A 27,932-nucleotide genomic window follows, 5' to 3' on the forward strand; every position below is an offset into this window, starting at 1 on the left:
TTTTTCAAAATTCAAAAGAGCTGGAGGTGTTTGCAAAGTGCTGCTGGCACCTCAGACCTATTTCCCACCACATTCCCCATTCACATCCCATCTGATCATGCAATACGTCTTCCAGGAAGGCTTCCCTGGGTTGCCGAAGCCCCAGACTGGACTTAACCTCCATCTCCTCTCAATTCCCGTAGCACAGTTATCTTTTCCTTGTGGCCTTAACACTTTGGACCTTATTGTAATTCTCTGAGCCTATGCCTTCTCTCTAATCTGGGAGCTCCACAGGGATGAGATCTTATCCATTTTCAAATATCCCTGGTACTGCACATTAGGTACTAAATACACATTTGGGGAACAGGTGTAGCTCAGCAGTTGAGCACCTGCTTCCCATGTACGAGGTCCTGGGTTCAAACTATGGTACCTGCTAAAAAATAATAATAAAAACACACACTTGTTCAATGTACAAATAGTCCTTGATTTTGTATGGCAAATAAGAGTTCCAACTTTCGGCATCATTTCAAATAGCAAATCTGGGGAGCTTTAAGGCAGAGCATATCATTGTAATGAGGCAAATTTGAAATCAGGTCATGACAATTTAGCTCAGCTGATAGCGTGCTCATCTGTGAAGACCTTTAAATCGCCTAAAGTAACACTACATATAACATTTACCTTTCAGCACAGCGACATTGATCTCCACATATGGCCAAAGGACGCTCTCAGTATTGAGGGGTGGAAGAGGCGGAGATGGCAGCACCACACTGTGAATGTAAGTGACTCCACTGCATGGAATACTTGTAAGTGGTTACAATGGGAAATGTTACGGTGCCTATACATTACCACAGTAACAAGAAGAACCCAGGGCACAACTTACTTCTGTTAACCCTACCTGTGGCCACTGTGACGACAGCCAACACGGCATGTGACTGACTGCACTCTGCCTGTCATTTCCTTCCACCCCTTCTTTTCAACTCAGGGCCAGTGAATCCAGACAAAAAGATCTAGGGGAAAGAAAATCCAAGGAAGCAGAACACTGGCTTTTAAAGCATTTAATAAGAAGTCATAATCAGACAAAAGTGATTTGCTCAATTTTAAATACAGTGCATAAGCAAGACAGCTGAAGGCTTCCAAATAGAAACGCAGAGCATATGGTCCCCAAGCCCCACACACTTTGGTTACACTCAGGAAGAAGGAATTGCCCATTTGGGTGAGAAATCCCCATGCTACACTGAGGCCATAAGGCATGTCAGGGCTGGATTTCAGCAACTGTCATTTAAGGGTCTTTAGTTCAGTAATTTTTCCTTCTGTGTATTCTGTTGTGAGTAAAACGGGCATGAACTGGCAACTATTTAAGATGCCATGTTAGGGCATGGATGCACTGGCCAGAGTGGTTGTGGGGTGGGGGCAGGTTTGGAGGCAATTAGGAAAAGGGCATGTTCAACCTGGGGGCTTCCAAACGTAAGGCTGGCCAGACCATGGGACCTGGGCCTCCCTGCAAGTCTTCATCTCGAGACTCCAGCTGAGAGGGGCATTGGACCAAGACTGAGGCCGAACCAGCAGGGGGCAGTATTTCCCCAGGGAGAAAAGTCAATTCCCTGCTGGAGCCGGAAAGCAGACTCTTTGAAGGGGCAAGTGTGGAAAGCGAGTAAGAGGGCATAGCGAGTGAGTGTGTAAGAGAGTTTAATAGAATGCAGTGCTGTGGGAGAAATGGCTGGGAGAGGGCGGGCAAAGCAAGAAGGTGAATCAGGTAAAAACTTTCTCTAAACCAGTTTCTGCCTGATTGATTCTAGGCCACAGAGCAGGAGTGCTCAAAAACTAAACCCTAGCTCGGCCTCATCTATATATACTATTCACCAGTATATACTATATTACAGTTGCTCTAGCGGGATACTTGTAAAGACAGCTTTAAATATATCAGTGCAGTTGATCTTTCTTCCTACAGTTGGGACTTAAAAGGGACAACAGGAGAAATTATGTATTGCCAACCTTCCAGGCCCATCTTCAGAAGTTACAAGTGGAAAAAGCGAATCTCTTTTTCAGTTGGCTTTAGGCAAATCAACTCAAATCATTTTTGCATTAACATTGTCCAGGGTTGGGACCGCTGGTTTGGCAGCAGGGGGCATGGAGGAAAGAACTGCTTCACCCACTCCCCGCCGCCTGGACGAGCAGCTCTTGGGTGGGATTCCCTGCAAGGAGGGAAGGGCCCTTCCTCTCCGTCGTGGTGCTGCAAAGAGGGGTCAGAGTTGGTCGTTCAACAGTCAAATGGCAGGTCATTTTGATCCCTGCCTTCTAGCTCTCAAAAATGTGGAAGCAATTTTAAGGAAAACTGGATGTTTTGCTAAAAATTATTCTTCTCAAGAAATTGGAGCACTAAATCGTACATCAGAGACCATCGCAACAAGGAGGCCGTGGGCCGTAGGAGAAATCGGGGAAATGTGGCTTTCACTTTGAACACTGGATGCAGAGGTCAGAGCTGCTTTTGAGGCCACCGCGTTTTTCCTGAAATGAGTGCAGAGTGATACGTAAGACTACAAAGCACTGGCTTCAGTGGTTCAGACGCTATACTCCAAAAGTTTTGCTATAGACATGTTTAAACTAACTTTAAAAAAAAAAACATAAAAACTGTTGGTACCTGTGCCTTGTTTTTAGGAGCTGAAGAGGGACCCTGGGGTGGGGGTCTGGGATTGCCTACCGAAGACCTTCCTTACTTCAGGAGGACCCTGCACTTCGAGGGGATCGTATCGGTCGGCTTGTTCTTCCAAGAGTGTTCGTGCATTAATTACTCTGGGAAAGGCCACGAGCTAAGCGGTGGGAAGCCGGGAAGGAAGCCCCCTTTCCAAGACATCTGCTGACCCGTTCAGTAGGAAGTAGACTTACAGAAAGTAACTGGGAAGCGGAGGGTCAGTGCCACAGAGGCCTGTCCTCTCCTTGTCGGGCCCCAGAAAAGACCGACCTCATCCCTTCTGGGAAGCTGAGAAAGCAGAAAAGGGGCAGTGAGCTTGTCCCAAGCCACTGTGAAAGAAGAGAGAGGGGACCACTTAGAAGCCCTGACGCCATCGCTGCGGCTGTTCCGCCTAGAGGAAGGCTGAAGCCCACTGCCTGGAGGGGCAGGAGCAGCCGGTTACCTTCACAGCTCAGGAGAGTACAGTGACAGCACCCGGAATCCTGCAAAAGCCCTCACTGTGGATGAGCAGGCCGCTGTGTAGTGTGGACGCTAGAGCAGCAGGAAGCAGCACTGGCTCTGAAGAAGCAGGCTCTTCCCCCGGACTTCCCAGCTCTGCCCCGTCACTCATCTCCCTGGGGGGTTCAGCGGAGAGTGGCCTGCCACCCACGCTGGCACAGTCTAACTGCACCACGGGAGCAACAACGTCCCTCTGTCCAAGGAACGCGGCTTCACATCGTGCCACACTTTCTACCGGATCAAAGTTCCCTTTTTGGAAATGAGCCTCAATGCAGGACAAGGTTCTAACTGAACAGAGACGGCTCTGCCTCCAGCCTCCCAGGCCAGCCCCAGCTCCGGCGTCTCCCAGGACCAGTGGGGACTGTCGCCCTTTCTAAACCATACCCTGGTTCCTGCCATCTCACTGCGAGATCCAAATTCTGTGTGATGGAACTTGACTGTGGCAGTCCCACTCTAGCAAATGGCCCCTAAGAGACTCTTTTCCCCTTTTGCACAGCAGCATCATTTAACTCAGGTACAGCAGAACAGACATGTGACTGAAGGACTTTTTTTCATGAAAAAGAGCTGTCAATACTTGCCCACCAACAACTTTCCTATGTGTGGGCTCTCATGTCCAGTGGGCTCAGAGTAATCCCAAAAATCTGTGCAGCATTGGCACAAAGGTCGTCGCACAGATGCCAACTGACGTGTAGGTGACAAACTTGTAAGGCACTTCGATCTCCAGTCTCCGCCTGGCCTCCTTGTTCCTGACCACCACGTTGAACCAGGAGTATAACACTTGAAGCGAGAGCTTTTGTACAAGTTGACGGACCAAGAGGATCAACACGATCCCCACCGTAAATTTGGACAGACACAAAGCAAACATGCCCGTGGTGAGCGGTGGGATGTTCTGAACAACAGGGAGAGAATCCGTGGGCTCGGACACGAGCTGGAAAAAGTGGTTGATCCAGAATCCTAGGGTCGCTCCAGCCCCGGCAGCCAGCACGGTGGTGGTGTCGGCCCTGGTTGGGCTGTAGTAATCAGACACCGGGTAATTGTAACACAGGATGAATGGCACGACAATGATGCACACAGGGAAGAGGGGGCTGGCCGAGTCCAAGTGGTCGATGAGGGTCCAGGCAGGGTAGGTGATGGCGATGATGAGCGCTGTCATCAGGACGCCACCCACCACGTCCTGGGAGGAGGAAAGAGAAAAAGGTAAGCGAAGGAGTGGCCATTGGTATACAGGCCCAGTTTAGAGTCAAATATGATTGCTTTGATATTTAAAGTACAACTTGTAAACTGTTTTATTTCACAGTATGTGTTTAAAGAACATGTAAAGTTGCCAAAATGTGAAACTAGGAAAAAATAACCACCACCCATCTCGAAGAGGCAATCCTGCTAGTCACTTTATGTATTTTCTTCCAGCTTATCTACACTTGGGAAGATAGTCTACATTTGTTTTCTTAATACCTAGCTATGATCACCTTGCTCCTCCAATTTTACATTCTTTTTTTAAATTTTGGGTAAAGACATTTCTTTTTAATCTTTTTTTTTAAAGATATGTAGATCACACAAAATGTTACATTAAAAAATATGAGGTCGTTCTTTTTAATTTCATGTTATAGCACAGGTATTGTCACCATCTTCACAGGTGGAGCCTCCATGCAGCAGGAGTTGGCTGGGGGAGAGTTGGCTTCCTGGGGAGCCACGTTCTCACCGCAGGCACTGTGGTTGCTTAGAGGGGTTGTTTATTTGGGGTGGCTCGAAAAGACATTTTGGATGTGGTGGTGCCACATGGCTTTCTGGTTAAGGAGAGTAAGGCAAACTGAATTTTCTACACCTGTAGCCTCCCCTACCTTGACTTGAAACACACTGCTGTTAGATGACATACCACTCTCAAGGGCCCCTTACTAGACACCCCTTAAGTATTTCTTTGGCATCTATGTCTTCAAACAAACAACCTCACATCTCCCCTTGAGGATCCATGAATTTCTGTGAAATTATGGAATTGGAGCCCGTGACCCAGGTAGGCCAATCAATGCACTCTGTGAGAGCCCCAGTGCCTGGCGTGGGTGTGGCCATGTGACCTAAGCCACTCAGAATGGCTTTCAAGGGTTTTGCTTAGAATTCTTGGAGAGAGATGTTCTCTCTTCCTTTTAACACTGTGCTCTGTGGATCTTTTACATAGCTGACTTAATATTTAGCTTCTATCACAATTATCCTGCACTGTTCTGGCCCACCTCTGACCTCTAAGAGTTCTCTTTCTTGGTTTCCGCTTTCCACATATTAAACATGGGCATTTCCACAGATTCTGTCCCCAAACCCTATGTATTTTCTCTGTCCTGAAAGTTTATCTAGGTCTTTGGCTCCATCTAGTCATTTCCCTTCAGTGTATGTCTCAAATCTAACTCTTCAGTCCTGTATCTTTTTTAACTGAATGCTAAACATTTCAGCCTGACTGTCCTGTCAGCCCCCAAATCAACTCATCTAAAATAATTAAAATCACCACCAACAAAAGAAAACTCAATGAAGGAAATGAGCAGTTTATAGAAACTACTATAATGCCATTTATATGAAAATATGCTTAAACTTATAAGAAAAAAATTAAACTATGCTGAGAAATTAAAATTTATATCCCCACAAAAATATGTACATGAATGTCTATAGCAGTTCTATTAATAATCATCCCAAACTGTAAAAACCCCCAATGCCATTCAATGATAAATGGGTAAACAAACTGTGGTACATCCATTCAGTGGAATACTTCTTGGCAAGAACAAGGAACAAACTACTGATGCTTGTAACAACTTGGATGAAATCTCTGGAAAATTATGCTGAGGAAAAAGAGTCAACCTCCAAGGATTATATCCTGTATTGATCCTATTTCTATGATATTCTCTAAAAGATAACACTATAGTGATGGAAAACATCAGTGGTTGCCAGGTGTAAGGAGCAGGGAGCGTACAAAGGGGTAACTGGAAGGAGTTGATGGGGATGATGGAAGGGTTCTGTATTGTGGTGGTAGTTACTCAAGTCTATAGAAGTGTTAAAATTCATAGAACTAGACAACACAAATTCGATTTTACTATATGTTAGTTAAAAATAAAATTTAAAACTACAGTTCAGGCAAACCAACCATGAAAAAGCTGGTGGGGGTTTTTCCTGCCACTGAATGACATTACTGAGTGTGTCAGGCTTCTCTAGGGACAAAGAATCAATAGAAGATATCTGTCAACAGTATGTGATTCTGTAAGAGTCTCTCACGCAGCTGTGGGGAGGCACAAGTCCAGGTTCTGCAGGCAGGCTGCAACCAGGAGCTGCAATGAAAGTCCACTGAAGGTTCTTGACAGGTTCTGGGAGATGCTGGCTGTCCAAAGATGAGCTGGGAAATGCTCTCTCAATGCTGGAATCACTTTCCCTTTTAAGGCACTCAGCTGATTGGGTTAAGCGTCACTCACTGCTGATGGCAATCTCCCTGATTGATGTAATTGTAATCAGCTATCTATGATTTACCACTGCAGTATAGTCAGTGGTGACTAAAGTGCTTCCTTGCCCAAACAATAGGACACAATTACCTGGCCAAATTGACACAATAGCCTAGCCATTACAATGAGGGTGTGCTGTTAGATGTGACACAGGGTCTGGACACCTTGAGGGCATCCCCTGCACCACCACCACCACCATCACTCTCTCCCGCACACACACTATGCTGAGAATCTACTCCTCACCTATCAAAAATCTAGAAGTTTGACAACATTCTTGTGAAGAAATTGAAGGAGAAAAATGGGACTCATCCGTTAATCATATAAATGCAGATTAGAGCAACCCTTCTGGAAAGGAACTTGACAATCTCTTCAACAATTACACATTTACTTAGCTATCCTCTGATACAGCAAAAAATCTCACTCTGGGCCTTGATCCTGTAGATACAACTGCCCATGTCTGAAATGAGGTATTCACAAGTTCTCCATTGTAGTACCGTGTTTAATAGCAAGACACTGGAAATAACCCACTTTCCATCTATAGGGGACCGGTTAAATAACTATGGTATATTCACATAATATTCACATAAGCTACTTTGCAGCTGTAGGAAGAATAAGGGAGCTGAAATGAAAATTTAAAAAGCAAGGTACAAAACCAGTATACATGGGGAAGCAGACTTGGCTCAACTGATAGAGTTCAAACCCAGGGCCTCCTTACCCACGTGGAGAGCTGGCCCATGCGCAGTGCTGATGCACGCACAGAGTGCCGTGCCACGCAGGGTATCCCATGCGTAGGGGAAACCCATGCACGAGGAGCGCGCCCCGTAAGGAGAGCCGCCCAGCACTAAAAAAGTGCAGCCTGCCCGGGAATGGCGCCGCACACACAGCAAGATGACGCAACAAAAAGAGGCACAGATTCCCAGTGCCGCTGACAAGAATACAAGCGGACACAGAACACCACCAAGCGAATGGACACAGAGAGCAGACAACGGGGGTGGGGGGAGGGGAGGGCAGGAAAGGGGAGAGAAATAAATAAAAAGTAAATCTTAAAAAAACAAAACCAGTGTACATGGTATGTGACCATTTCCATGAAAAAAAAAAAAAGGCAGGGGAAGAGCTTGATAGTACCTTTTGAGTTTTTTATCTTTTGAATATAATACCTCTTTTTAAAAAAAGTAACAAAATTCCATCTCTCCTCCTCCATACGGGACCTGCCTTTCACCTGTCATGTGAAGTGGGGCCATCAGGTGAGCCTGGCTGGGCCTATATGGTGAGTGCTGGGGGAGGGGACAGCCTGATCAAATGCCCTCTGCTGGGGATGGAGGGTGTGTGTGTGTGCGCGCACGCATGAGTGTGTTTACAGGAACAGGAACAATCATTTTGAGGGAAGGAGTGGAACCAGGCACGATGAGCCTGATACCACAAACAAGCCTCTCTCCTCTTGGTGGGGGGGAGAGAAGGTTCTGCTTCTTGGATGGTCTTCCAAGCCAGCTCCACTGCACACATCGCCAAGCCTCAAGAGTCAGAGAAGACGGGAGTCATTTTGCCTAAATCCCTACCAGATGGATTTCCAAAGGAATAAAAAAAAATCTTTCTCCTACCTCTAGACCTCAGACCCCATGTAGCCTATGCACTTTGACAGTTCGGGGTATCATGGAAACATGTGCCAGAACAAGGGCAGAGCATCCGTACCATTCACCATTCCCTTGAATCGGGTAGTGATGGGCAAAGACCTGCTTTGCCTGTTGGGGGAGCTCAAGAGCCAATGGTGACATGCAGAATAGCAGAGAAGGGTGCTGGTGCCCGGTGGGGGTGACAGTACCCAGGAGAACAGCATTTCCTCCAACAGCTAGTGGGTCAGCTGCTGACAGTATCGGGGAGCTTGAGAGCATGGCGCCCAAGGTCACAGCCTCAGCAGACAGCACAGAGCCCAAGGTCACAGCTGAGCAGTCCTGGTGCCCGGGTGTCAGCACAGCAATGGCACCAGCGGGCTGGGACTTGATCATGAGCATGCACAAGACTTCCTCTGGAGAGTCCCAGAAACATTCTGGGAGAGCATGTATGTTAGAGGTGGGGGCAAAGCCATCTTATGGAGGGCTTAGCAGTTCAGAGTGAGCCTGCAGGTGCTCAGGGAAGTTCACACATTGTCTGTCTCTCGCACCCCCTGGCCACAACATTCTGACTGCTCCTTCCTCTTGACCCATGAGCACCCATGACCACCAGTTATGTACTTAATTGACTCCCCCGTCGTTACAAGCTCCCTTAAACCCACCTCAGAATGTCACTTTACCACCCAGAGTTCAGACCTCCATTTCACCTCGTGCCTGCCATGCACTGCCCAAACATTCACAACCACCTTCCTGATGGATGTCTCACCAGCAAATGTTCTCAAATTTTATTGTGCAACCATCACCTGGGAAGAGCATTAAAATGCAGAGATTCCAGGGTACCATCCTAATGTAGCCCAGGAGTTAGCATTTTAAGATCCCATGATGACTGTGATGCAGGGGTGATGAGAAATACTGGTCCACAGATTGATAGTGAAAGTCCTCCATGACACGGGTTTAATTAAGCTATTTTTCCAGCCGCCTCCCCCTCTACTTTCTCAATGGAATTTTCCACTCCAGTCAACTAGGTCTACTTGCTCCTCTCAAACATGCCTAGTACAATTTTATCATCCTAATTTTGCATTCTTTTTATGTACAGCACACTTTAACCATCTTTATCTATTGAGATCTTATCAGTTTTTCTGAGACTCAACCCAAAAGCTACTTCCTTTCCAAAATATCTTCCTGTGTCATGGCAGTTGGAGGTAACCTCTCCTTGAACTGCATGTGAAGGTTTTTACTTACCATCATTCAAAGAGCCCATGACTTTTGCTACAGTTATGTGTTTGCATGCTTTCCCCCACGTCGATTATAATACCCTGGTCTCCAAGGAAGGTCTCTCTGCTTCCTTGCCTTACTGCTCAAAGCTCTGAGCATAGTACTCAACTCAGCAGATAGTGAATTATAAAGATTGGGTGAATTTAATGCCTTTCTCTTATTCTGAATATCTAAGGTATTTAGCACTCATTGTTTCAATACCCAAATCAAAAAATTGCCGTCCTTCTGTCTTCCTTTGTAACTGCAGTTACCAAATTCCCAGGCATCTGGTTGAAATATTCTTTATAAACTAATTCTGTTCATCTTCACTGCATCTGGAACACTAGACTATTTTGGTCCAGGGTCCCACCATGTGAGGCAAAAGTAATTTTAGCCAACCTGGCTACTGATGCAGACTTATTTTTCTTTTAACCACAGTTAGATTTTCAGCCATAAAAGGTGATATTGTAATAAGGCATTTAGGTATTTCTCTAAGGAAAATACTTGAACCATAGCTAATGAGCCCTCTAATTTGGGGATCTAAATTTCATATAATAAAATTATTCTAAATACCTTCTAAAAATAAGATCTTTAATGCTTGAAAATTCAAGAAGGACTTTTTACATTATTTTTTTAAGTTCCCTAAATTCACAGAAATGTTACAAGCTGGCTAAACAAAACCTCCGTGTCTGAAGTAGACCTGCTACTTTGATTTTCCCAAGTTCTAAATTGGGAGGTTATGACTTTGGAACTGCATAGTCATGTGTTTGGAAGGGTACATGGGCCCAGTGGGAAAAGAGTTCCCAGTTCTATAGAACAGCAGAGGCGAGCTGCAGGACAGTGGGCAGTGCATCGAAGACAAGGCAGAGGTGGGGAGCCCCACCTGACAGTTGAATTGGGAGCGGGGTGGGGTGTTGCAGAGAGAAGCAGAAAGAATGGGTGTGGTTTACTGGAAGATATGAACTGTATCAAGGACAGGTCAAAAACAATGATACTAAAAGCACAATAAGGAAAAGACATGAGGGCAAAACTTGTAGGATAGTCTTTACCATGGGAAAAAAAAATTAAAGGGTCCTTTCCATAGTAGAATAAAATGAGACTTTAAATATCCAATCACTTAGACTTAGTAATTCCACTCATAGGAATTCATTCTAAGAAAATAATCAGAGGAAATAAAACTGATGCCCACACCAATTAAGTCTGCAAAGTAATACGTGCTCTCCTGTAGTAAAATCAGAAAATAAACAAATAGTACAAAAAACAAAGCATACATTTTAATAAGAATCTGAAAAGAAATAAATTAAGCATATTATGTTACTAATACCAAAAATGAGATAAAAATACATATTGCTTTCTTATTTAATATTATAGCATGAACATTTCCCATTTGAAATGATACATTTCTGCAACTTCATTTTTTATGGTTTCAAAGAAACCATACGTGAAATGTATCAAGCAGAATGCAAACTTTATATAAAGAAAGATCCTAATTTTATCAAACTCTTTACATGCAAAAAATATCAGAAGGAAATAAATGAAATGTTAAGAGTAGGTTTTTCTATGTTAGGTATTACAGATGAGTATTTTCTTCTTTAGGCTCTGCAGTAATATCCAAATTTTCTACAGTTAAAATCTATTATTTTTATTGTAATAAAAATACAAGCAAGAAGAAGAAATTAGAATGTTAATACAAAATCAGAATGTTTCAAAGAAGACTAAAATAGAAAGAATCAATGCTTATAATTTTCATATCATGCCAAAAGAATGAAATGCCCCCAAGAATCTTCCTGATAAACAGCGTAGTTCTTACCATTCCTCCATTGTCTAAGCAACATTTAAAATAAAGACACACAAGATTTGTGCCAATACCACTCAGCATATCATATAGTTTAAAATATAATCAACCCTTATTTCAATTTACCATCTGAGGATGAAATACAGTCTTTTAAATTATTTGGGGAAAAAAAATTACATGAAATGAACATTTTCCAAAGTTAAAATGCAGAAAGTTCTAAATTCCTTTGATTTTTGTTCCTATTCTCATTTTCAGTTAGAAAAAATGTAGTATTTGGATAAAAGCTTGAACTTTATTATATTTCATTGAAGGAAACAATAGTAAAGTCAGGCAATCTAAAGCAGTTAGAATTGCTAATGGAACTATCCAAAGCATCACAACAAATTTTAGTAAATGCTTATATAAACCCACAAAATAGAGTATTTTATTCTTATCCAAACAGAAACACTCCTTTTGGTAAACACCTCTAGATATTTCAACAGCAGGCACTAACCCTGAGAACTCCCAGCATTTGTGAATTCTGACCCCATATCACATTCCCATATACAGTGTACTGGGGCAAATTTACATTCCATCTCCAAACATCTTCACTGAAGAATGCCATTGAGCAGGCCAACACAACACAAGGTTTGCTAGCTAGAAAGAAGGGGAGAGAACAAACCCATTCATTCGATTGTTAGGAAAGAATGCATTCAGATCTTGGAACTATTTATGCTGAGAACTCTATGACTCTGGCTTCTTCCCCTCTGCCAGGTCCCCTGCTGAGAATGTGAAGGGCCTTCTCTGCCCTTGGCTGCCTTCATAGGGGGAGCCGAAGCCAGGAGCAGAGTAGAAGCCAAGACTCACTTCTTTGCAGATGCAGTTAATGCTCTGAATGCAAGCAGGCAGTGGCATTAAAACAAACTAAAGCAAACAAACCCCTTCGATTAGTCTAGAAAATATTTCTTAGTTAACACACTCAGAATATTTATCCTTTTCCATGCTGGCGCACAATTCATTCGATTTCTGAGAATAATGCAGATGACATTCAATGGAAGCCAAATACCAAGGAGGGAACATTGCTCATGAATATGAATATGACTGATTGCAGAGAGAAACCTATGTGCTATACAATTAGCATATGTATAGGGGAGAAAGCCTGAATGCCTAAGTTCAAAAATATTATTTTCCTATTGAGGCACACCAAGGTCTGTAGAAATCAGTCAAAAGCAGGAAGCAGATTTACCTTGCCAAGTGGTGTGAGAGTAACCAGTGAACCTCCTGATATGAATGGGTCATTGAGTGGTCCCTCATTCAGTGATATTCCTTCTTTCCGTGGCATGACTGACCTCTAAGCCACTAGCATGGTCAGAGATCTAGGCCTAGGGATTGCTAGGCAGAAAAATCAACAGAAGCTCAGGACTAACTATAAGAGACATATTTTAAAAAAGAGTATTTCCGTTTTCACCTTCCACAATTTTAGAATAAATGCCCACTGGGAAGGCGGCCATAGTCAAACCTTCATTAGATAGTATATTCATACTTTAACAGAAAATGGTTTTCTCTAAGTGTATTAAGAAAACATATATAGCTTGGACATGAGGTAAAACCTCATTTCAATGACATATGGAGGTGAAGGCCACCTGAGGATAATAGGGGGGAAGTACTTTTTCAACTCACTTTAAAAGGTCTCAGACATAGTGAAATTACACGTTAGCTTGTAGATTTTTGTCTGGCAAAGATGCAAATAATTTCTGTTAAGTGGAAATAATAACCCAAAGGCTGGCTGCCCTGTAAGACAGTAACCAGTTTTGCATGTAACCCAGTAATCTTAATGTAGTATTTCTTAATGTCTTACTGGTACCTTCAGCAATGAGTTGAATAAAATCTTTGACACATGTCCATTTCATATTGGAAAAAGAATTATGATTTTATCTTTTGAAAAGTATACTTTAGCAAGTAGATAATTATTATTTATTCATATGACTAAAGGATTCTAAAGAAAAGAAAATGATCTTGGCTTATTAAATATATATATCCCTGTGAAAAGTCATAATTTTAATCTTATTTTTCCCTTTGTACATTCTCTTTAAATTGCATTAGTTTGCCAAAAAAGTAAATAAGGCAGGTATCATGTTTCTTAATGTGATGAAACACATATTAAGGTATTATTACATACTTTTTGTAATATAAATATTAGCTAGAAAGATATTTAGATATACTGTATGCTTACAAATTTTATTTCATATACAGCATGGTTTAGGGAAAAATCACTTCCTTGTCTTGGCTTCATAGAACCTAACAAGTCCAAACAGTAGGTTTTCATAAAAGAGAAAAAATTTCCCCACCCATAATTCTCATTAATATGAACAGTTCTAACTATACTAATCAGAGGGCTTGGCAAGTCAACAGGATTATGACATTAGATCAGACAAGCTCCCAGGCAGGTTATAACATCATCTGTGGCAACTGCTAAGCAGCTTTCAAGAAAGACAAGTTTAGGGAAAGGCAATCTCCTAGAAGACACAAAAAACACTGTCAAACATTTACATGGTTTTTCCCAAATCTGGGTGGGCCTCTGAGCAATGAGGGGAAAATAAGAAAGCCATGTTCAATGTAACGTAGTTGTCAAGCAGGCCCATGCAGGTTGAAATTTAGTAGGCACCGTCCCATGTTTGCTGGGGGGTGGGGAGGGAGTGGTGGATTGTTTCAGTACTTTTCAAACTGGATCATGCTTTGGAATCTGCTGGGAAGCTTGCTAAGATGCAGGTTAGGTTTCAGTAGGTCTGGGGGTGTTGGGGCAGGGGGGTACTGAGTCTGCATTTCTAACAAGCTCCCAGGTGAGGCTAAGGTTGGGGACCACACTGCAAGTGGCAAAGACTGTCTCACCTCATGAAATTGCTGAGGCCAACAGGGACTCCCAAGGCTGAACATAGCATGTCAGATCTTCTGGCAGACATTTTTGAAATATGTGTGAAAGAATAAAAAAACTTCTGAGCTGATTAGTGCTATACCTGAAAGTGGCATTACAGCCTCTGAAAGTCCTAAAATGACATTTGATGTGAAAATACTTGTATGAAAAGAGGCACAGAGAAACACCGACAATTGCTCATAGACCTGGTAACATGGATGCTCACATTTAGAGGAAAAGTAAATCTATCCCAGTTTTGTCAGTGACCCTGGAGAAGGTTGGTTTGAAACCTGGAGGTCTGGCTCTCTATCCAAAAACAGGATTCCCTGGTAATAATTTGCAGCCATTGTACCATACTAGGAAGTGACAATTACTGGAGACTTTTAAAATGTCAGTCTAAACACTTGGATCATTTTGTCAAATAATTTTTAAAACTGTCAGTCTTGCTTTGCAAGTTGCTACAGTGAAGTCAAATATGGCCATGTTCTGTCATTGATGGGGCTGGGCAATCTCAATTACAGCGTTTGCCACTGAAGACATATCATTGGAAACATCAAGTCCCCAGTGAGAAGGTAAAGCCATTTAACTTGTTATAATGAGATACAATGAGGTACAACACAGTACAAAGGGTGACCCTTTGTTTTTACAATTATGGTGTGAGCTTGACGGTATGGTATGTGTAACAGTTTGACATTGTTTATGAATTTCCAAAAATAGATATTGGATTATGTTTGTAAACTGGTCTGTTCCTCTGGGCAAATTAGATTATATTGGGTTCAGAGGTTTCACTGATTAGGGCTTTAATTGGGCCACATCATCAGTAGGACATTGAGTCCACGCCCCCTTGGTTGGCAGGGACTCACAGAGAAACTGCACTATAGAAAAACGGAGGTTGGAGTTTTGAGCTGGAACCCTGGGAAGTAAACACAGAGAAGCGGATATGTGAGGAAAGAGAGAAGGCTCCGTTAGACACGGCAAAGACCCTGGGAAGAAAGACAAACCATTCACCTGACAGTTTACAGCTGGTCTTGTGGAGAGAGCAGGGCAGCTGAGCCTGGAGAGAAATAAGCCCTAGGTAAAGAGACAAGACTTATCTCAGTCTGCAGATGAGATTGGAAGAAGCTGGGACCCCGGAGCCTTAAGAGGAAGAAGGGTAAATGTTGGCTGCCATCTTGCCCCAACACGTGGCAACAGACTTTGGTGAGGGAAGTAACTTATGCTTTATGGCCCAGTAACTGTAATCTTCTACCCCAAATAAATACCCTTTTATAAAAGCCAACACATTTCTGGTACTTTACATCACCACCCCTTTGACTAATACAATATGGAAACCAAGCTATGCTATAGACCTACTTGAAATAATTTTATGGAGGTTTCAAGGGTTTAAGAAATCAAATAAATTACAGCACTTACAGGAAATCCTGTGTGCATTTAAAAATTTGATACATGAAATGTTTATTTCCTTTCCTAAGTGAGCATGTTTATAGGAACATTCCAACAGACATATGTAAACACAGACCTCAGCAGTGTTTTTACATTAAAACTAAGTTCTAGACCTTTAGCTGATATCCAGAGCATAGACGCAGACCAGCTACTTCACTCCTCTACATCCATCTGCTGTACCCCAATTTGTATTTATCAGATCACCAACGGGACATCTTGTGGTAATGAGACAAGTTGTCAGGCAATTTTATGCCTATGATGGTTAAACAGTCCATTTGTTCTTTTGTGACTAGCTCTCCACAGGAAAATTGGTCTACCTCTAAACATTTTAAAGTGAATTTCTTGTTCTGAAACAGTACCACCAAGAAAGAAAGGAGACATATTAATTTTGTTGAGAATTTAGTTCCCCCCTTTTTTTCAATTAGAGTTGGGAGTAGGATTACAATGACCAAGAGTAAACCTGCAAATCAATGACTTGTTCCCAAACAACAAAAGGACAAAAAATGTAAAGTCTTTGATATGGATATATTTGTTTTATTGCCAAAACCCACGGTAAGTTTTGCTCTGGTAAAAAAAAAAAAGGGGGAATAAAAGGCCATGCAAAGAAAGAAATCATAAGGAATGCAAGTATCAAGTGGAAGAAGAGTTATCTTTCATCAGGGTAAAGCCTATTCCAGGAAATCCTCAGGTGAAGGCTTTGTAAAAAAAGTGAGTAACAGTGGTCAAAAAAATTTTTACTTGGAGCCCACTCCAATCAAAATGATGGAGTAAGATACTTTAGGGCTCTGTCCTCCCACAGAAGTTTTGAACAACCAGCAAAAATGGACAGAAATATCTCTCTCAAAGCTCCAGAAAACAAAGTATTATAGTAACAGCGCAAGCATCAAATCAAGAAAGAGGCTACTTAAAATCAGTATGATCCCCTGGCTTCTGGCTGGTCCTTCCTCTACCTTTCACCAGCTGGGCACAGTGCCAGCCCATGCTCCCAGGGTGGATCCCTGGTCTCAGTTCCAGAAGGAAGAGAGTAACTATTGTGCACATACTGGGAGCACGTAATCTGGCCCAGTCTGTCTGGTGGTAGCCTGAGGGGTTTGCCATCACAGAATTTGCCCTGAGTATAGAAGGCAATTTACAGAGCTCTCCTACCGAAGGCTGTGGGACAACAGTCAAGTGGCCACCTGGAGCGAGGCATTGCTCGCTGTTGGATATACAGTGCAGTGCCCAGGACCATGAGGAAACTGATGCCTAGGGAAGAGAGGGCAATCCTATCTGTGTAAATGAGGGGATTCCTAAGGTCATATGTGCATGCCCAGGAAAAGATCAGGGTGACCCCTGTGCTTTGACCTTGAGCTATTCTCTAAACTCATTGTATATATGGTTAAACTCTGAAGGAGAGCATGCATACAGGTCAATCTTCAAAGACTAGGAAAGGGGATTTCTTTTTCCTTCTTTTTTTTTTTTTTTCTGTTAGCTCCTGGCATTGAAGGAAAGCTAAGCCATAATACTAGTTAAATACAAGCTTAAGGAACAGATGCCTCGGAGTTCAAATTTCAGTGATAACATATTAAAATATCAAAATGTCTATGCTTCAATCAAAGATTACAAGACATACAAGGAAATAGGAAGTGAAGGCCCAGGCAAAGGAAAAGATTAGAAACCATCAATGGGTACTATATACAGGCATACTCAGAGCACCGTAAAATAATTTAAAATGTATTACCAAAGTTTTTTTTAAAAATCCAGACTTAGAAGATATGTTTTCAGGCCCTTTTGCAATTTGTGAAATGTATTTCATTCAATAACAACATTTTATATATAGGTACCACTCTAGGCACTGGAAATACAAAGTGAAAATCATAAATAAAATCTCAGCCCTTATGGAGTTTAGATTCCAAAAGGGTAAAAGGGGGAGAAACGGAAAAATAAACAAGAAAATGTCCATGTACAGTGATGAAAATAAGAGGACAATGAGATTAGAAGTAATCTGGGAGCTACTTTAGTTTTAATATTCAAAAAAGGTCTCTCTGAGGTAATACTTAAGTTGAGACCCGAATTACACGCATTTTTGAATGGGTCATCTATGAAGAATTACTCAGTATTTTAGTATATGAAAATTATAATTTATGCCAGTGGAAAATAACTTACCTAGTGATCATAAAAGAGAGAAATCTACCTTTCTATCAAGAAGAACTTTAGAACACCTAATAATTCAGAGGTGAAAATTAGAATCCTTTGCCCTTTTTCATATAGTTGTTCATGAAAAAAAAAAAAAAAAAAGGAACCATCAATGAGGAAAACCAGGGACATACCAGTCTAAGAAAAAAAGGTTCTAAATATGCTCAAAGAGCTAAAGGAAAACATGTACAAAGAACTAAAGAAAATCAGGAAAATGATAGATGAACACAAAGGGAATATCAATATAGAGATGGAAATTATGAAAAGGGCCACAGGAAGAAACTAGGAACAAACAGAAGCTTTCTTACATTGATAAATGGTACCTACAAAAACCCCACAGACAACACTGTACTTAAGGATGAGCTTCAAAACACTTCCTCTGCGAGCACAGATACAAGACAAGTATGACCATCACCATTTGTATTCAATATCATACTGGAGATCCAAGCCTATTAGATAAACAAAAAAATTAATAAATATTGGAGAGGAAAAGTAAGCTGGTATTATTCACAGATTATATGACTGTGAAGGTAGAAAATCCCAAAGAATATACAAGCATTTAAAGAAATGAAACTGAATATAGCTAGATCACTGGATATGTGCATACATAAAAATCAATTGGATTTCTATATATGAGCTATCAGTAATTAGAAAATGAAATTTAAATGTAATTTTCAATAGCATCAAACATAACAAATACTTAGGAATAAATCTAATATATGATGTGTAAGACCTCTACACAGAAAACTACAATGTTACCGAGATAAATAAAGATCTAAATAGAGAGCTGTACTATGCCCACGTATTGAAACTCAGTGTTGCAAAAGATGCCACTTCTCCACCAAACGGATCAATAGACTCAGTTTAATCCTCCCAAAAAAGTTAATAATTGTAGATACTGAAAAGTTGATTCCAAAATTTTTATGGAAATACAAAGGGCCAAGAATAGCAGAGGTCATTTGAAAGAACAGAGTTGGAGGACTTTCATCACCTGACATCAGGACTTACTACAAGGGTATAGTAAATAAGAGAGAGGTATTGACATGAAGAGAGTATAGTTATGGAAAAAGAAGATCTTTAGAGAGAGGATGTATGACAAAATTGGTGCTTCAGTAAGTAGGAAAAGGATAATTTTTTCAAAAAATGATGCTGGGTATTCATACAGAACAAAAACGAATCAAAAAATCAATTCCAAGTAGATTGCAGATCTAAATTCAAAAGACAAAATAATAAAACTTTTTGAATATAAGAGAATATCTTCATGACCTTGTGGTTGGCAAAAGTATCTTAAATGGGACGTGAAAAGTTCTAACCATGAGGCAGAGACTGATAAAATGGATTACATTAAAATTTTTAAAATCCATGATTACCAGAAGAGATCACTGAGAGAGTGAAAGGGCAAGCCAGAGAATGGGAAAGAAATCTGCAGTACATATATTTGACCAAGGACTTGCCTATAAATCAATAAAGAAAAGACAAACAATCGAGAAAAAAATAAGTGAAGACAAGTAGGCACCCCACCAGTATCAGATCTGGCCTGGTTTCCTTTGGTGAATTTAATATTCAGACTAATGAATGGGTCTGTCCAATCAGACTCAAAAGAACACCACAAAATGAGAAGACAAATTGATTTATCAACAGATGACAGATAGCATCTACTTCAATTCACTCAGCATGTACTGTGTACTAACTGTCAGGCACCATGCAGGGAGCTGTGAAGGACAGAAAGGTGAAGAAAGTAAGATTCTTATTCTCACGGGGCTCACAATCTAATGGGACAAACACACATGAATATAACCAACCATATGCTCTGCTACTAAAGAGATATTGATAAATATTTCTAGAGGCAACGAAGGCAGAGTCAGTGGCTGAACTCAGCCCAGTGACTGGTCACCAGCTCACTTAAGTGCCGACAGGCGGAGACCATGGGAATGAGCGGTGGCGGCAATGCGACAGAGCTCTACGACGACCTCTGAGGGGCAGGGATGGCCTCCGCCTACCCCTGCTCCTGCAGCCCTTTCAACATTTGGTAAGCACCAAATTCCTGGTATTAAATTCTTTAGAACCCTTATATACTATTGTCTCTTGGGCTGGGAGGAAGGAGGACAGCAGACTTGGTGAACGTGTAAATGCCTAAGGAATTCTTTCTTTCTCATCATGGAATCTCACCAGACGACTGTTTCATGGAACAGACTTTACAAAATGCAATGGGGAGGAACATCCTGCTTTTTTTCACTCAATAGTATATTATATAAGATTTTCATGTCACACACACAATTTTTTTTAATTACTCTACAAGTGATTTCTCCTCTTTCTCTCTCCACTCCCCCTTCCTCCCATTTAGGCATGTAATTTAATTTACTAGTTTTTAAATTTACAGACAGTGAAATTAATTTTTTTTGGTTTAGGCCCATAAGTTTTAACAAATGGAGTCAGGTAACAATTACAGTAGTGAGGAGGATACAACAAATTCCACCATCCCCAAAAGCTATTTCATGTTGTTCTTTTTTAGACAACCCTTAACTCAGTCCCCAACTCCTGGCAACCACTGATTTTTCTCCATCACTATACACTAATTTTTAAAAAAGATTTATGTATTTCTCTCTACCCCCTTGTTGTTTGCACTTGCTGTGACTATTCATCTTCTTTGTTTCTTTAGGAGGCACCAGGAACTGAACCCAGGACCTCCGATGTGGGAGGGCAGAGTCTAATCCCTTGAGCCACCTCCATTCTCTGCTTTCCTTTTTTTTTTTTTGTCTTTATTTTTTTAATGTTACATTCAAAAACTATGAGGTCCCAATATACTCCCCACTCCCCCAACTCACTCCTCCGCCCATATATTCTCTGCTTTTTGTTGTGTCTTTTATTATATTTTTCTTCTTGTGTCTCTTGTTGCGTCACCTTGTTGCATCAGCTTGCTGCGCCTGCCCATCACCTCAGCTCACTGTTTGCTTGTCTTCTTTAGTATGCACCAGAAACCTCTGCTCCCTGCTTTATTGGGTCTCTCATTATGTTTTTCTTCTTGTTTCTCTTGTTGCATCAGCTTGCCACACCTGCCTGTTGTGCTACCTTGCTGCCTTTTTTTAGGAGGCACCGGGAACCAAACAAGTGTCCTCCTGCGTGGTAGGCGGGTGCTCAATCACTTGAGCCATATCCACTTCCTTCACTATACAGTAATTTTGCCTTTTCCAGAATGTCACACAAATGGAATCATACTATATATAGCCTTTTGAGTCTGGCTTCCTTCATTCAGCATAAGACCTATGAGATGTACCCAGGTGTTGTTTGCCTCAAGAGTTCATTCCTACCGACCTCATACTGTGGAAATTCTGGGTCTTTTGTTATTTCTGGTCCTGGCTAATAAAGTCTTCTTTCTTTAAAAAAAAAAAAGAGTTCATTTCTTCTTACTGCTGAGTAGCATTCCATTGTGTGGATGTATCAGGTTTTTTAAAAATCCATTTACAAGTTATTTAAGGCTACAAATAACTTATATTTATTCATATAATATTAAAAAGGTAAATATTGTTCCACATCTAGATATACTATTCATTTAATTGGGCAATATCTTATTATTGCACATTAGCTTGTTTTCCATGTAGCACTATTGTAAACTGCACCACAACCTTATTCAAATATATATATGTTACTTGTTCAAATTATATTTTAGGACAAGTTCTTAGAAAAAATTCCTATGAGAAAACATATGCATCATATGTGTTACTGCTTTTGATGCATATTATATAAAATACCCTTTATGAAAATGTTTACTCAACCCCTTATCAACACTAATTGTCATTCTTTTTAATTTTTTACCAATTTCACAGGACCAAAAAAAATTCCTGTCTCACATTTATTTTTATTTCTTTTATTACTTTCATTACATCTTGTAAATGCAAATGAAACTTTTTCCTTATATTTACACTTGTATTTCTTCTTTGGTGAATTGCTTGTTGTCTGTTGTATACTGTTCTTTTGCTTATTGATTTGTAAGCACTCTGTACCTTAATCCTGTGTCTACTGCCTATTACGTTTATGTTGTGCATTCTGATCGACTAGCACATTATGATGCAGTAGTACTAGCACACTTTTTTTTAGGACACAGACGCTGTTTATCGAGTGTTAGGTGCAGGAGAGGATGGCTCTGGGTGGACGCAGAGGTGGCAGCTCATGCCAGGGTGCTGTGGGCATTTGGCAGCCAGGGCCAGGCCCGATCTAAGGGGGGTGGCACAAGCTCACTGCGACAGGAGCAGCGGAGGAGCCAGCACGGGTGAGGAGGCAGCCGCGGCCACGGCCCCAGGAACTTGGGCAAGAAGTGGCAGACAAACTTGGCCTAGGGGCCTGGGTGGAGGGGTACTGGGGTCTGAGCATCCTGGGGGAGAGTGAGGAATCACGTCTGTGGGGTGCAGTGGCGACAGTGGTGGTGGCCGCCTGGTCCTGGCACCTGGGAGAAGAGTGGCCGAGTGGTTGGCACCTGGCTGCCCCCGCGCCCGCCCGGCCCGCTCCCGACGGCGCCGTACCCGCTGCCCGAGCCTAGGCTGCCCGACGTGCTGGGGCAATCGCACCGGCCGCGCTCCCAGGGGCAGCCCTGGTCCTCAGTGTCCCCGCAGTCGAGGAAGCAGGCCTGGGCATTGTAACAAAGACTTTCCTTTCTTTTGATATGCAGATTTTTGCGGCTTTTGCATTTAATATTATGCCTAGAAAGATCTTTTCCATTTTAATCTCATATAAATATTCATTTAATGTTTTCTTTCCGATTTTTGCAAAGAGCTTCTGCGGCAGTAGGAAGAATGGCGGCTTTTCCTGACTGAGGGGAAGCTGCCTTGTCCTGGAATATTGGGCTTGCTTCTGTCTTCGTGGCTTTGATCCACAGACATTAAATATTTAGGAGTTTTCTTTTCCAAGAAGTACATCTGCCTTCTGAGGAAGGTACGTGGCTATACTTACTAAACTAGATTGAATTGCCCCCCATGATTGGATTTAACTTGGAAATAACGTTTTATTCTCAGGTTTCAGTGATGAGTCCTGGGACCACAGCAAATCATGTCACCTCCTTCTGCTTTTGTTTCACCAGTGGGACAAACTTGCAACAACTGAGGGGGTTGCATGAAAATGGAGTGTGAATGCATGCCAATATTTTCCTGGATGGCTTGACAACTGTGAGCATTATGGTAGGAATTTGTGTGTATATTTTTACAAGGGGCCAAAGAAGTGAATCTTCCTAAAAAATCCTAAAAAAATGTAAATAAATGGGAAGGTCAGGGTCATTTTACAAAAGATGACTTCACAAACAAATTTTGAAGGTAATGCTTTTTTCTATTCAGAAATGCACATAATTAAAAGTTTACAGAAAAAAGTCAACCTTCAATAAAACTGTAAAACATTATATAATCCATTATATAAACTGATGTTAGCTGATAACAGAAAGAATGATGTGGAAGCTGATTCCTATGGAAGGTATTTTAGCTTCCTAGCCGCTAAAACAAATACTGCACAATGGGCTAAATTAACAAGAATTTATCGTCTCGGTTTCAGAGGCTAGAAGGCTTGCTCTTCCCCGGGGTCAGTATCTTCTGGCTAGCTGGCCAGTCTTTGGGCTTCCTTGGCTTGTCTGTCCCATGGCAAGACACCTGGTAGCATCTTTTCCTTTCTCCTCAGGGTTTTATGGACTTCTGACTTCTGCCTGCTCTGGTGGCTTCTCTCTCTGTTGGACTTTTACTCTGCTTATGAAGGACTCCAGTGAGCCAGACTAAATTGGCCACATCTCAACTGAAGTAACATCTTGAAGAGATATTATTTACAATGGGTCCACACCCACCAGAATGCAGACCAAGCCCGAGAGGATGCCCAAACTGGAGTACACAATCCAATCCACCACAGAAGATTTAATCAATCCCTTATTCTTAATTAACCGACTGCTGGGCCCTCTCAGATTTTACTGGTACCTGGAACTCGCCCAGGGACACAGACAATACACAAAAGCGGCAAATCTCAAATCTGTGCTGACACTGAATGTCGTTTTTTATTTAGTTGGGGAAAGTGGATGCATTTTAATATATATGGCTGATGCTTCAGCACTTAGCTGAGCTCCCTTTTCAAATCAGCACTATACTCTCTTCAGTCTAGGCAACCCAGATATGAGGTAAACTCCCTGCTTCCCAATAACCACCTTGTCTCTTGCCTCAGCCCTTGCAGGACATGTCTGAGGCTAGGCCCTTTGGCTTGGCTGCTCGACCACTGGCCCCGGGGGCTCCCCCATCTTGCCTTCCCAAGCAGAGCAGCCAGGCTAATTGCCAGGTACTTATCAGGCTCCCTTGGTCCTGACCAGACTCTACACTGCAGCAGCTTTGGAGGTTGCAGAGCATCAGTATCCATTAGAGCAGGAAGGATGGAAGAGGCTTCTGGGATGGGGCAAACTGACTTGGTACCACACTGTGCTTATCCTTTAGATTTTGGCCCACTAACTTGTAGGAACTCTAGCCTCTACATAACTATGTTGTTTTAACCAACGTCTGTCTTTGTGCATCTTCTGTGGGCTGAGCACTAGGCTCCAGTGGCTCACCTCCTAGAGCACAGTCTGGTAGCCTATTCATCCCACACTAACAGAACTGATGGAGAACTGTGCCCCAGTTTTGGCTTTCTGGGTAGTGCTGGGAAAGGAGATAAATAAATCCATTTGCCTATATTTGTTGTTAGGAATATATATACCATGAGCAGTTCTTGCCCAAAATTATGCTAAGCCCTAGCTTTGATCTGAAGCAAAAAATACCTTCAATTTCCTCTACATATCATCCCCCCAAAACAGCTACCTGAACTTCTTCTATGGTGGTTAACTAATAGTGATCGAGTTTCTCTTTAAAAACAAACAAACTTTAAAAGTAAGAAGGGCAGAATATTTTACCATGAGTACTCATTACTCTTGAAACCAGAAATAATTGTCTATTTTTATAAAAGCATACAAATATTCCTCTTCAGAATAAACAGGAAACAATAGGCAAAGTACATGGAGATAGATGCTCAGAAATAACCCAGTTCTCTTTTTATCTTAGTAACTCATCACATAAGGTACCAGGGAGAGTCAGTCTTGGGAGGGTAAAATTCATAGTGTGCTTTCTTCCCTATATTCACAAGAAGGTTTGAAATAAGTCATTTTAAACAGCTTGAGAAAAACACACCAAAAATGCTCTAGTCCAAAGCCAAAACACAATTTTGCATGGTCTGCAGATAATCTTATTTCAGAAGCCTTTTCAACATTCTCCAACTCCAAATAAAACTGAAGCAACACTTAGGAAAAAAATAAATGAGTACGCAAATAAAACCTAATATTTATATAATTACCCACAGGTCAAACAATTTATGGACAATAAAATAGAATGGCATTTGGTTTGTTCAAGTTCAGAATAATCGAACCACCATTCCCTATTCATTCACATTTCAAATATTCACTAATCTAACAACAACAACAAAAATTCTGCCTAATTTTCCTGCTAATATAGTTGGAATGACTGCTTAATAAGTCAAAGAATTTAAAAGTAGTTCTGCAAAAACTGATTAATTTAGGTCATCAGAAATATGGTAAAATAGGTTCTCCTCCCCCACAAACACAAATAAAATACAATGTCCAGTTTTTGAGTCTTTCAAAAATAGGAAAAATGAAACAATGTAGAAAGGGTACCATTGGGTATTTGTATGCCTGACAACCCTTCCTTCTTCTTCTGTTAACAAGGAGTACTTTATCACGGAGACCTATTCTTCCCACACTGCCAGTCACAGCACCTGCTCACATAAGGTGGCTCCTGGCACACCTGGCCTCACGGCAATCCTCCACGCCTTAGGGCAGCATTTGGTGCAGGGGTGAGCTTATTACCCAGGCTGGGCCAATTAGAGACCCACCTTCCCTGAAACTCTCCTCCCTGGAGTCCTTTCAGGGCAGAAGCACAAAAAATTTCAGCCCAGAGCTCTGGGAGGCCATAGCCTCAGGGAGAAAGGCAGCCCTGAGAGCAGGAATCCACCATTCAGAAAGATACAGAGAAGAGCTTGGGAAGCAACCGTGAGGACACTTGCGGTAAAGATGGAGGCCATGGGTCCCGCTCCGCTGATGGACCTGCACTTCTGCCCTTCTAACACTGTGGTTATAAAAACCAATAGGGGGACCAGGTGAGCTCAGTGGCTGAGCTCCTGCTTCCCATGTACAAGATCCCAGGTTCAATCCCAGTACCTCCTAAAAAAAAACAACCAACCAACCAACAACAACAACACAAAGCCCAATGCATTTCCCTTTAAGCATAAGTTAGTTTGGGTTGGTTTTCTATTTTTTGCATTAAAGGGGTCTTGACTATTACATTATAAGCATACTCGGTAAACTTGTTGGGTTGCCTTCCCAACTGCTCTTCTCTGGGTGTTGACTTTGCCGCCCACAGAGGTGGCTCCCGGGGTCCCATTTCTGCTTCATGACCCTGCCCAGGTTGCATTCACTCACAGCTAGCTCAAGGGCTGGGTCCGATCAAAGTCTTTACCTCCCGGGTTGTCAAAGCTGAGTTATTCGAATGGAGACTCTAAAGGGGAAAAGAAGACAGTCCTCAGAGGGGCCTGCTTCCCGCCCCTCCTGAGGCTCAGGTGTTTGGTCCCATCTTGGATTCTATGAGCTACCTCAGTCCTTCTAACACCCCTCTTTCTTTCTTTTTCCTACAGCGGGCTGCAATTGGTTTATTTTATTCCTCAACCAAGGGAACTGTGAAAGAATACATCAAAAAATTGTTTCAGTAAATCACTGCCTCAGTTAGGGTGCTTTTAAATATAGGAAATGATGTAAGACCTCAATAAAAAATGGCTTGAGCAGGAAGGAACTTTATTTTACTTTGAATGTCAAGCCCAGAGGTGGGGTGGCCCCCAGATGTGGTACAATCAGCAGCTCCAGGATGTCATCAAGGTCCCAGCATTTTAGTTTCTGTGCTTTGCCATGAACAGTGCTGAGTTCTCTCAAGGCTGACTCCCCCAGGGTTCTCAGATGGCTGCCACTCACAACTGGGGCTACGTGAGTTGTCATTCACGTCCAGCAGAAGATGGAGAAATTTCTCCCCCATGCAAGGAACAGTGGGTTGGGCCAACCCACGTGGCATGCTGACTCGTGGACCACTCGCTGGTGGACCTCAATCCTGGCTGTGTATTTAAATCCCCTTACATGCTTTTAAAAAATATCTCTGGAGGTGGGTCCTAGGTACCGACATTTTTTAAAGCTCCCTGGTTCATTTTAATGTTCAGCCAGGGTTGAGCACCACTGATTAGACTAATGAGGACAATGTTTTAGAGCTGGGCACTGGGCATGTACCTGAACAAACCTGGGGTTCTGTCAGGAAGAAAGAAGGCAGAAACGAGCCTATATAGGCACCCCACTATATCCACCACAACCATGAACCACACAAATCACACACACAGCACAGAAGTACGTCACGCAGGCTTTAAACAGCTTGTCTCTGCAGGAGGAGGAAGATGAATTCAGACAGAGAAATAATTGCCTTACCTTGCACACTAAGAAATGACTGCCTGTCAGACGCAAATGGTTTGTGGGTGGCACCACCTGAGCTGTGACCTTCCCACATCCCTGTCAGCCAGGCAGTCACCAAGCTGAAACAATTCTGGCTCTTATTTCTCAAAACTGGTCTCACACCACTACTGGGAGATTATATCCACATCGGACCAGATATTTACCCCCAGAGAGCTAAAGAACAAAGTTCAAATTCCTCAGCCTGGGGTATAAGGCCACTTATGAGACCCCTCTCTGCCTGCTACTCTGACTGCACCCCCAGCCACGTGCCATGTGCTTGTCACCCTGACCTACCTCTTGTTCCAAGAAGCAGCCTTGGTCTGTTCTGCACATCACATATGCTGTCCCAGCTACACAGAACGCCCTTTCTTCTCTCAACTCTGGAACTGCCAGCAGTGGCTTTGTCTGGTGAATGGGTTTGTTGACAGAGGCTACTTTACTTTTGACCTCACCTTGCCAGAAATCTTTAAAAAGTGAGCATTTATAATTTATGTAATTAAACTTACATGTGTATACACACGTACACACATACTTAAAAAGTCGGTTCAAATGTGGAGACTACCCAGAGACTTCCTTTCACTCTCACAATACCTA

General features: G+C 42.2%; 1 protein-coding gene and 1 long non-coding RNA gene across 2 annotated transcripts in view; one reads left to right on the forward strand and one right to left on the reverse strand.

Annotated features, from left to right (window-relative positions):
* Nucleotides 1–664: 664 nt before the first annotated feature.
* Nucleotides 665–26,636, forward strand: LOC111762880 (uncharacterized). The gene is made up of 4 exons (XR_002795885.3): nt 665–754; nt 22,563–22,723; nt 22,869–22,965; nt 23,453–26,636. It is a non-coding gene; the product is annotated as an uncharacterized lncRNA (long non-coding RNA).
* The window catches only part of SGPP2 (sphingosine-1-phosphate phosphatase 2), a 136,720-nt gene continuing 109,807 nt past the window's right edge, over nt 1,020–27,932 (reverse strand). The window contains exon 5 of the mRNA XM_004453104.5: nt 1,020–4,340. Coding sequence (XP_004453161.1) covers nt 3,789–4,340 — 552 coding nt within the window. The 3' untranslated portion in view covers nt 1,020–3,788. The remainder of the gene's footprint in view (nt 4,341–27,932) is intronic.

The sequence above is a fragment of the Dasypus novemcinctus genome, chromosome 7, assembly GCF_030445035.2.
Source record: "Dasypus novemcinctus isolate mDasNov1 chromosome 7, mDasNov1.1.hap2, whole genome shotgun sequence".
Classification (NCBI taxonomy): domain Eukaryota; kingdom Metazoa; phylum Chordata; class Mammalia; order Cingulata; family Dasypodidae; genus Dasypus; species Dasypus novemcinctus.